Below are 11,989 nucleotides of genomic sequence, written 5' to 3'. Positions count from 1 at the left end.
GAAAAAAGTGAAGGAAGATTTTTAAAAATGAAGAGAGAGAGCTGGAGAGATGGCTCAGAGGTTAAGAGCACTGAATGAAATTAATAAATAAATCTTTAAAAAAAAGAGAGAAAACAATGGAAAGGGAAGAGGAATAATGTTAGTAGAAATAGCTTTAGTAAATTTTTGTTTGAAATAAAACTTTTCTGCTGCCTAAGGTGGCCCCAAATGCTAGCCTAGCATCCTCGTCCTCTTGCCTGTACTTCCACAAGCTGAGAACACAGGTGCGTCTGACCAAGGATGGCTGACTTCTTTGACAAAGTGTGTGTTTTGCTGAGGACTAAGCACAGAGCCTAGCACATGTAATGCAAATAAGTGTTGACCTACATCACCTGCCCTGGCAATATGCTTTAAATATGATATTCCGATTACATACATAGGCATGTCAGCAACATGAATATATATATATAATAATTATATAAAGTATTCAGTAGTGCACGGCAGTATATGATTATTTTTAAATTATGGCTATGAGGCAGAAATAAATATAAAATATACAGGTATAAAAATAAATAGGATTAAAGTATTTTCATAACTATGTTATTCACAACATAAATAACAAGACAAACATTTCAACTTAAGAAGAATTTAGTCACGTCACAGATTTCAAGTAAACTATCCAGATGTGGCCACTTGGAACAAAGTGACAAATAGGAATGTATAATATTTACACTCTTTAGTTTATCAGATCCTGTATCTAAATAATAAATAATGAAAATGATTAATAAAAGCAAGACCATTCCTTCACCACTATTTGATCTTGTTTAATTAGCAATGCTAATAAGACAAAAACTTGTGGTAGGAGACGCACCAGCCTCTCCTTTTTATATTACCTCAGGAATGAGGAGGGTCAGTTTTTTTAGCCAATCTTGTAAATGATCACTATCGGCGAGGCTCGACTTCACTACAGAGCAGCAATGAGCCCAGCTCACCAAGAGCCACATTGAATAATGGGACACTAAAAGAAAATAAAGGCATTATATGGTTTGTGATATAAAGACACAATGCTCATTATTAAATACAGAGTATTTGACCATGGCTCTTACACATTTTACTTAAAAATTGAATTTAAAAAAAATCCATAATATACTTTATTGAGCTCTTACCTTCATGTCTGGATCTGTGATCTGATTGAGCTTTCAAAACTCTGTAAAACAAAAATATTACATCTCTCCTAATTAAATTTGACAATGAAGTAAAATAATTACTATATATTCCTTAAAGTTTATGACTTCACTCCAAATAGATTTGTGAAATTTACATAGACCATTATTATCACTTATTTTTAAGACTACTAGAAAGTGAAATTCTTGAGAAAAGAACAGGATAGTTTTCAGAAGAGAGGATAATACAGGAGGCTGTTGTTAAAAAGTGAAAAAACGTCAGAGAGGAGGAGGGTAAGTTTTAGGTCTACTACACAGCAAAGTAATTATATGTTAATAAAACACACTGATAGGGCCTGGTGGTGGAGACAGTGCACGCCTTTGAGGCTGAGGAAGACAAAGATCTCTGTGAGTTTGAGGCCAGCTTGGCCTACAGAATGAACTCCAGGACAGCCAGGACTGTCTTTGATCTGAGGAATGGCTCATTGGTAAACAAAACAAACTCCAAAAATAGTAACAGTAACAAGCCAGATTAAAGCACCATGCTGCTACAATTGTTTCCCTAGCACACAGTGGCAGACTCCTGCCTCACATATAAAAGGCCCTAGGTTTGGTCCTTGATACAAAAACAAACAAACAAACAACAGTGTACTTCACAATTAAATAAAAATGAAAGAAACTGGTGCTACAGATCAGTAATCCCAGCCAATTAAGAAGCTAAGGCAGGATAATTTGGGTTCACTCCTTCCACTATGTGTGTTCTAAATGGCCTAGTACCTTCATCCTCACTCTCAGCAATGTTGTTGGCACCCAAAATTAATTTCTGAACTCACTTATACATTAAAATAAGAGATACATTAATATATCAACCAAGAACTTGATGGTACCATTGTGTGTATTCGTGTCCCTTCAATGGCTGGGTGGCAAGTACCTTTACTACTCACTGAACTCTCTTGCTGATCCTTGTTTTATAAAAACAGGATCCTCAAATGCAGCTCAGGCCTATGTTGACCTCATTAATTACCATGGCTCAGTTTCCACAGTGGCTGCATTATGGAAGTGTGCCCACAAACCTGACCCTCATGTTTAGTTTTTATAACCTCACACTAGCTCAATTCATTTAACTCAAGAGCAATCCATACATGTCTGCATTTGAAAAATTTTAGTAACTGGTAAAAGGTTCATGCTAATTCTTTGGATGAAGGCTTTAGAAAACATTACAGCATGGAACTCAGACTAAACAAGAAAGAGATCAAGAGAAGTAGTGCCGAAAAGACTATAATAATCCTTTTTATGTTTTCTTTTAAGAATGAACTGCATGAACTTTGTATGTACTCTTTGTGTACAACCAAGTTCAGTCTAATAATACACTTTGAAATCCTTAAAATTATTACATTCTAATATAATTTATGACTATGAAACATAAAATTAGGTCCCCATATATTAACTAACCCCTTTCTTTTTGTCTCTTTCCTTTTTTTTTTTTTTTTTTTTTTTTGGTGGTGGTGGTAGTTTTTCCAAACAGGGTAGCCTATGTAGCCCAAGCTGTTCTGAAACTCAGAGATCCAGCTGCCCCTGCCTCCCAAGTATTGGGATTAAGGGCATATGCTGCCACCATCATCACCACCAGGCCAAACCCATTTCTCTCTCTCTCTCTCTCTCTCTCTCTCTCTCTCTCTCTCTCTCTCTCTCTCGAAATTCTGTAAAAATTATTTTATATTTCAAAGTTTCGAAAGTAATCCAAATAAATGGGATGTTGTTGCTTGTTCAAACCATACACAGAGAACTTATTTACATCATTTCTGTGTGTTATCATATTGTGTACTGCTGGTTCCCCCGTTCATTTTATGTGTTGGGGGTACAGGGAACAAGGAAACAGAGAAAGAGACAGAGGCAAAGACCAAGAGAGACAGACAGACAGAACGTGTGGAAGTATGATGTATGCTTATTCCAATGCAGAGGCCAACAAAACCTAGGGTATCTACTACTTTCCACATATTCTTTAGAGATGGGATCTATTTGTAAACACAGGGTTCAAGTGTACTGGAAGCCAAGAAGCTCCAATACCTTCCTACCTTTGTCCACTCAGTGATGGATGGATGGATGAATGGATGGATGGATGGATGGATGGATGGATGGATGGATGTTTGGATAGAGTGGATGTGTGGGGAGGATGCACAGAAAAGTGGGTACTGATGTCTGAACACTGGTCCTCATGCTAAAGCAACAAGTACATTAACTAATGAGTCATCTTGCTAGCTTGTTTAGTTTTACATACTTATATCTAGTTCCTTCCATGGGAAATCATAGACAATGAAAATAGCAAACATCAAGAATTTCAACATTTCTGTCAAGCAGAACTAAAGCTTCTTTCAAAAATGACTACAGTATCTCCCCAGCTCTCAAGTCAGTCAATCTCTCTCTCTCTCTCTCTCTCTCTCTCTCTCTCTCTCTCTCTCTCTCTCTCTCTCTCTCTCTCTCTCTCTCTCTCACACACACACACACACACACACACACACACACACTTACTTGCAGGTACTCATACTTATGTGTAAACTTTTGAAATATTTTGGGGGAAGGGAAGAGCATGACATCAGCACTGAGATGGGGTACAAGTAAGACAGTCTTACAGTACACCATAGAGACATTGTCTAAGAAGAAACATTCATCCACAAAGGATAGGGGTACAACAAAGGAACAAGAAAACATTTTGAGTGGTTTCTGTAAGGCAGCTAGCATAGTTTAAGAAAAAGTATTATGACAATAAAGAATTTTACATAAATATTTCAAAAACATGAATCCAGATTAATACTAAACTAGATGAATAACGTTAAAAAGTGCATCTCCTTATATAATAGGCTATCCAATGACGTAGGTGGATATCAAGGTGATACATGATTGGACAGTGGAGAGGCAAAGGGGAAAAGGTCTAGGGAAGCAGAAAAAAAAGAGAGAGGTGGAGATCCACAGAGGAAGAAGATGGAAGCAGACATGGATGTTTCTCTTGGCGCATCACAAGATTGATAAGGTTGTTAGGATTATTTCTACAGGTTTCTATGCGTCAATTTGTCTTAGCTAGGTGGGCAGTTTATATCTTTGTCCACTAGCTGTAAGCTTGTTGTGTAGATTTGGTTTGTGGATTGAGAATTTAACAAATAAACCTGTTTGATAAGTTAATGGTTGTGGAGTCATGTTTATAGCAGGAGGTGAAAAAAAGTGAGTGAAAACAACACACGGGGGCAGTGGAGTGAACAGCACATGAGAGTTCTTAGAGCAACAAGGAGCCGCTAAGTGCCATGTGGGCCCATGGGTCATGGCCCCAGCAGAGGATAAAAGGTTTCCACTTTTTATTATTTACCACAACACAATGATACTGAAGAAATACTAATAATTAGAAAAACCAACATTTAGCAGAGACTATGCTAACGTTTATTCAGGAAAAAATTAATGATAAAAGCTAAAGTCAACTGAAATTTTATAAAAAGCATTAGGCTTATAACTTCAGAATATCTTCACATCGACAGCTTAGAAGTTTTGAGCAGAGAAAATAGGAATAAGCCAGATTAACTCTTAAAATTAGTATCATCAATAGCAAATTACATCAACAGAATGTACTACGAAAAACATGTCACTTCTGGAGTATTATTACTAAAGATGTAACAACCAAACTGAAAAATGTTCTAGGACAACCCTTTTTGTTTTCTGGCCCACACTGGGCATAACAGACACACGCCTGGATTCTCAGCACTATAGAGGCCGAGGCAGGAGAACTGCAAGGTTGAAGGAAGGCAGACCTGGAAGATGTTTTGAAAAGAAAAAAAGAAAAAAAAAAAAAAACCCAATAAAATGGGTCTGTACTACTAAAACACCAATATTATATAAGAAAGTTGGGAAAGTATCTCTATTTACAAAGAAGGGAAGAATTATGACAACTAAGGGCATCACGTAATGCTGAACCAAGAACAAATGATCAAAAGTATTAAAGGACTACAAAGACGGCTTAGTGGCTAATGGTCACTGCTCTTTAGCATGAGTATCTGAGTTCAAATCCCAAGTATCCAAGGAAAACCGAAGGCATGGTGGCATTTCTCTGTAGTCGCATCAGAGAACAGAGAGAGGCAGAGCTCCAGACTTCCTGTTTCAGACAGCATGGTGGAGAGCAGTAAAGTGAGACACACACATCTGGCTCTAGTGTCAGCATAAACTTACCCAATTAACAGGGGCTTTAGAATCGAACTTATCGTAAAATGATTGTGTAGAACATAGCACTAATTTAAAGTAATAATATAATGAAACAATCTAGTAGGGGCCATTAATTGAATATATAAAAACTATTTGAGGATTTATCTTTAACACTGATGTGTGTGTGTGTGTGTGTGTGTGTGTGTGTGCATATGCTTGCACCCATGGAGTTATAAACAGAATAGGTCACTATATAACCTGGACCTAGAGGGTTTCCAGGAATGAATGTTGGGATCAAATTCTAGTCATCCTAGCAAACACATTAGAACCACCTGTAATTTCAGCCCCAAGAGACTAGAGATCCTCTTTAAATCTTTGCTGATGACAACAGTCATCACTAGTACACATTTACAATAGTAATAAGAAGTCTAGTTACTAAAATAAAAATCTTACATAACCATAATGTCTAGAAATTCCCTAGAATTTATAAACATACACAGAAATATACTCATGAATAATGTTTGACAAAAACTTTTTTCTAAATAAAGTGTTTATTTACTATTTTGATGTATATGATATGCATGCAACCATGGTCAGGGGTAGATGTCAAGTATCTTCTATTATTCTTTACCTTATCTTTAAGAAGGGGTCTCTTTTTTTTACTAAAACTGGGTAATGCTGCTTTGGGAATACTGGGTAAACTCTGTGGATGATCCTATCACTGACTCACCGCATCTCTAAAATTATAGGTACATACCTTATCATCTGGAATTTATATGGATGCTTAGTAGCTGAACTCAGGTTCTAATGCTTAAAAAGTAAGCATTTTTACTCTAGCTCAATGGTGAAAAATCCACCTGCCTCTGCCTCCACAACACTAAGATTAAAGGTGAGTTTCACCATGCCCAGTTCAAAATGAAGCTTAAGAACTGCACATACATACATACATACACACACACACACACACATACATACATCAGAAAAATGCATACCTAGGAGCCAGATGATCATATGTATAAGCAACAGACATAAGTCGCTGAATCAAACTGGTCCCTTGGACGAGCACAAGAAACACCTTTAAAAACAAAAACATCAAGGGAGAAAAAAAATCTTTGAATAGAGCAAAATACTGAATGTACCTTCATTCCTCCACCTCCCCTAAAATCATGCAACAGTAAGTTTTATTTTTTTTTTATGTGCATACTAAGCTACAATTGTTTGGTAAATAAGTTAATAAATATAAAAATGCATGTTTCCTAACTGTATAACACCTAATGCAAAATCTCTGAACAAGTGTGTACATATTATAAATGGTAAATATGTTTGACTAGATGAAGAGCATATTTGAATAATCTAAATTATTTTTAATAGTCATGCAGTTGCTATAGTTTAAAGGCAAATCACTATTTAAAAAACTCCCTATGTGTATTTTACATCAATACATATATATATATATATATATATATATATATATATATATATATATATATCTAGTATTCAAATATAAAAAATAAATCACTAATAAATATCAATAAATATAAAAATTACTTAAGAGAGATGGTTCAGCATTAGGAAGGAACATTTGCTATTTTTGAAGAGGACCCACACAGAAGCTCATAATTATATGCAATTCCATTTCATGATCCAATGCTTTTTTTCTGGCCTCCTTGGCTGCCAGGCACTTATCAGGTGTACATATATATATATATATACACATGCTGGCAAAACGCTTAATTAACATAAAAGAAACTATTTTTAAAGGAAATTATTTCAAGAGTTAGTGGGGAAAAAAAAATCACATCAATCTGATTATAACTACAATGTGGAAGGTGTCTTCTGGTAAAAAAAAAATCATAGAAACATCGAAGAAATTACCAAGTACCCACTACTTAACACATTGGAATGCAACTGGAATCAATGAAACTTTTCATATTTAAGAGATGTAAATAATTTAGAATACTAAGAGAGATGAATTTTCAAATGTAATCTCTAACACTGCAAAAGTGAAACATGCTTTAGGTTTCCAGTTATGCTAATAGTTCCTAAATCGTATGTTCACCACCAAATTCCTCTATCTGTACCAATTCACTCGTCACATGTTATCAGATAAGGTGTGCCTCTCAAGGGTGCCAGAATGAGGAAGAGATCTAAGGAAGAATTTATCTTAGTCTCTTTCTTTCTACTTCTCTACTCACAGAGATGACTATCTGAACAAAGAATATATAACCAAAATGACTGATCTCTGTCTCTTACTCTCTAGACAGGTTGGTTCTTCCTAGTAACTTTGGTTGGGTTGAAAGTTCAGAGATCTGCCTGTCTTTGCCTCTGGGGTGCTAGGATCCTAGATGTAAGTCACCACCCCTGGCCCATGAGCTGTTTATGCTGAAAGATATCGCATTTTTATACCATTTTTCTCTATCTCTAAAAAGCAAGATCCTTCCCTTGACCCGGGTTCCTAATATAACCTGTTACACTAGATAGTGGACTTTGTTGTTTATGAATAGTGCTCCAGATGTTTTTGACAAGAAAAGAAATCACCTTTTTAAATTTTATTTTTTGTAGGTGTACAAAAATGGTACTCAAAGAGGCCAGAGTTGAACATTAGACCTCCCTGGAGCCAGAGTTATGAGTTACGTGGTAGAGGTAATTAAAGTCTCTAGAAAACAGTTTAAGTACTCTTAACCTCTGAGCATCTCTGCAGTCCCAGGCTTCAACTTTCTAAAAGACTCATTTTACTAAATCTAGTTCAACAGGTTCTTTCTGGTAAGCTTCTAACTCCTTAAAAACTCCCAACAATGCTCGTCATCCAGTCATAGGAGTAAACAGTTCGGTGCCTGGCTTCCTTTAGCACTTCAACACACATATATGAAATTCATCTTCTACCACACTTCCTCTGGTAAAATACGTATTTCTGAATGCACTCTGATATACTCAGAATGTACTTTATAAAGTTCTAATAGTACATGTAACTGTAAAGTTAGATAACATATTAAAATGGTACACTGTGCACTCCTGTTAAATGAGGAATGGAAAAGTATTACCAAAATGTCATTACAATGTCAAATCATGGCATTGCTGTGGTTCATAGGTAGTACCATAATCATCACCTATGCATTAGTGTATTTCTTCACTTTGTAAAAACCATACCACGTATTTTCTCAAAATTTAAGTACAATCCATTAGACAATTTAATGTTAATTTCCAAATGTACCTCTGTTAATCGTGGTATATGAAGACTCTTGGCATGATCACCGGCAGCCTTTCTTGATTTTCCTGGCCAGGTTCTTTTCCTATGGCTTTCAGCTATGCCAGACCAGGCAAAAACATCATGATAAGCTAAATCCAAATCTGATGGATCTACTGCAAACTGGCAGATTAATTTCAGCAAGCAAGCAAGACAATCTAGCTGCCACTGTGAATGAGAAAACAATGTCAGCATTCATTTTCATTTATGAATAGGTATGACTACTATATAACTCTGAAATTAAGAGACAAAAAAAATTATGACAAAAAAATTCTCATCAATGTGCTATATGATTTTTTTTAAATTTTGTAACTTTAAGAAAATGATCCACTACAAAATTAAATTCTCAGGAAATTCTTTACAACAAAATGTTTATAAATATGGATGACAAAGAAAGTTTTCCATTTAAGATGATAGTTTTAAAATATATATTCACAGAATTATTTCAACCACCACAAGATTCCTTCAACTATTCCCTTGGTAGCCACAGCATCATTGTTTGAAATTTTGCCTCTCCATATAGAACTCAATGCCTATGTTTAATTGAGAGGGACAAATTATATATGTAGCCCACCAGGGGGAAACCAATTCATTTGTAATACAAATAGCATAATATTAGCAAATGATCACTGATCTCTGGATTCATTGGTTCCTAAGTGAACTGCGCCTTTAGCTGAGCATACTCCATGGGAACACATTCATTTCCATCCCACAAGAATAAAGAAAGAGTGACACAGGGTGGTGGCAGTGCACACCTTTAATCTTGGCACTCAGGAGGCAGAAGCAGTAAGATCTCTTTGTGTTCAAGATAAGCCTGGTCTACAGATAGTTCTAGGACAGCTAAGGATACACAAAGAAACCCTGTCTCAAGCCTTCTCCTGCCCACTAAAGAATAAACAGTAAAAAAGAAACATAAATTACTCCAACAGACTTCCCTTCACAGGCAGCTAAATCCTACATGCAATTCACAAGGCTAGAGTTGCTAATTAATAAACCAAAGGCATCCTTTTCCATGCTGATTTGCAGCCATTTTTCACTGCAGGTTCTAGACTTGCCATGGACTCAAGAGGAAACCCCAGGGGTCACTACAGAAAGTTCTGCAATTCAAAAACTATTGCTATTGTTATTTTATTTTTTAAATATAAATTGTAAGAGGGTGTATATATACACACACAAAATTAGAAACGACACATTTACTTCCCATGGAATTATTATAAAATGTTCTTCATAGAAGCTAACAGGATTTTTGAGAAAATAAGCTCTAAAGAATGTATTTTTCAAGATTATTAAAAATACTAACAGGGGACCAGGTATGGTCATGCACAGCTTTAATCCATACACCTGGAAGGCTGAGGCAGGTGGATCTCTGAGTTCAAAGCCAGTTTGATTTACAAAGTGAGTTCCAAGGCAAGAAAAAGGTCATTTCAAAATAACAACAATAACAAAATGAAAACCTAAAAGCCCACTCACCAATAAGAGGAGCTGCAAAATAAAACATTGCATATAGTTGCTCTATACTAGTGAATTTTTTTTTTTTTAAAAGAAGACTCAGTCTCACTATGTAGATCTGACTAGCCTGAATTTGCCATGTAGATGAGGCCTGATATTTTTCGGACCATAGAATTCCAAATACTCAAAAGGCTATTTTAACAAAAAATCCTATATTTGTTATAAATGTATTTAAAATAAATATTTATTTAGTAAAGTAAGTAGTATGGAAAATAAAATTTACAATGATTTTAAGCTCTAATAAGAACTCAAAAAACTTTCTTTAAGCAAGTAAATTGAAATATCACTTACATACAAGAGAAGATTTTCAGAAATTTTACTACAACAATCCTTGGCCTCCTATTCTCCTGATTGCAGTGCTAAGTGAAACTTACATCTATCTACCAGAAAAAAAGCATTCTGCCCTCAGTAATAGTAATACCATGTGACTAAACTTCACATTCTCATAAATATAATTTAAATAAAAGATATTTCAACAAATGGTGTTAGTAAAATGTATATTATATAAGTCAGTAAACTAATTCAATCTTATCTTTCACATATAGAAGCTAATCCAAAATGCAATATAACAACAGTACACATATCAAAGAGAACTACAAAACAAAATAGAGGGCTGCAAAGAAGGCCGGGTAAATAAAGGACACAAAAAGGAGACACTGAAATTGGCTCCATTAATACCAGCATAAAGCATCCTGCCCTCAGTAATAGCAATACCAGTTACTAATCTTCAGGGCTCATCTGTATAGTGGATGAGCATATAGAGCGCCTATATGTATAATTACATGGCACAGGAAACCCAGCTGGAGTGGGGCTGTGGAGAATGCTGGATGCAAAGGCTTACTTTCCAACTAACCAGATAAAATAGTGAGCTCCAAAGGCAATGAGTCAAAAACCCTGATTAAGCAACAGTCACCTGAAGTTAGCCTCTGGACTCCACATCAGGTACATTAGAGAGCCTACCAGCAAACACACATGCATGTAACATACACATACATACACACCACCACACGAAGGAAAAATCATAGAAGGAAAACTCATTGTGACCTTGCAATACATTTTTCCTAAACCAAATACAAATTTCAGAGGAATTAGAAGCATCTCTTAGAAGATACTGTTGGGCTGCTGAAATAGGCCATGTGTAAAGGTGCTTGCCGCCAACCCCAATGAACCTAAATTCAATCCCTAGGACTCACAGAGTAGGTCCTCTTAAATTATCCTCTAATCTTAAATTATCCTCTAATCTCCATGAGCATGCCAAGGCACAAGCATGACCATGTAACATAGACAAACTAAATGAGTAATGAATAAGTAAATGAGGGAAAATATTGTTTAGGACTCAGTATGTAGCTCAGTTAGTAGAGTGCTTGTTGAGCACACACACATTTCAGAGGTCAATTCCCAATACAGCATAAAACAGATATGGTGGTGTACACCCACAGTCTCAGCACTAAAGAGGTAAATAAAAAGTTTAAGAACATCCTCAGCTATGTCCAGATTTACATCTCCTGTCTTTAAAAAGACACTGTCAAGCCAGGCATGGAGGTTACCAAATCACAGAAAGCTGAATCGGCAAAATGACATACCAAGGTCAGCCTGAACTACAAGACAAGACCATATATGAAAAAAACAAACAACAAAACCCATCAATGTACAAAACAAAAACATTTACCATATGTATAGATGAATAAAATAAAAAGTTCTTAAAAGCTCTTGCAGATGTGGAGACGAACCCCTGGGACTCATACAAGATAAGCAAACACTGAACCAGTGAACAGTGTACAAGAAGCGCTTGTGAGTCTCAAATTTTAACTCTTGATCAAAAGCAACTATTAGTAAGGATGTAGAGTATGTTCTACAGTAGATCTTCACTGGTAAAGTTTGGCAGATTTGAATAAATTTAAAATTTCACTTA

The 11,989-nt window shown here is 35.7% G+C and overlaps 1 protein-coding gene across 3 annotated transcripts in view; it reads right to left on the bottom strand.

Annotated features, from left to right (window-relative positions):
- The window catches only part of USP34 (ubiquitin specific peptidase 34), a 181,468-nt gene that overhangs the window by 72,891 nt on the left and 96,588 nt on the right, over positions 1 to 11,989 (bottom strand). For all 3 annotated transcript variants that reach the window (XM_080920351.1, XM_080920352.1, XM_080920353.1), the window contains exons 34-37: positions 8,536 to 8,736; positions 6,317 to 6,399; positions 1,146 to 1,186; positions 873 to 997 (exon numbers count right to left, since the gene is read on the bottom strand). In XM_080920351.1, coding sequence (XP_080776477.1) covers positions 873 to 997; positions 1,146 to 1,186; positions 6,317 to 6,399; positions 8,536 to 8,736 — 450 coding nt within the window. The remainder of the gene's footprint in view (positions 1 to 872; positions 998 to 1,145; positions 1,187 to 6,316; positions 6,400 to 8,535; positions 8,737 to 11,989) is intronic.

This window comes from Micromys minutus (assembly GCF_963924665.1).
Source record: "Micromys minutus genome assembly, chromosome: 1".
Lineage (NCBI taxonomy): Eukaryota > Metazoa > Chordata > Mammalia > Rodentia > Muridae > Micromys > Micromys minutus.
Note: the sequence above shows the minus strand (reverse complement) of the source record. Positions and strands in the feature narration are given on the sequence as shown.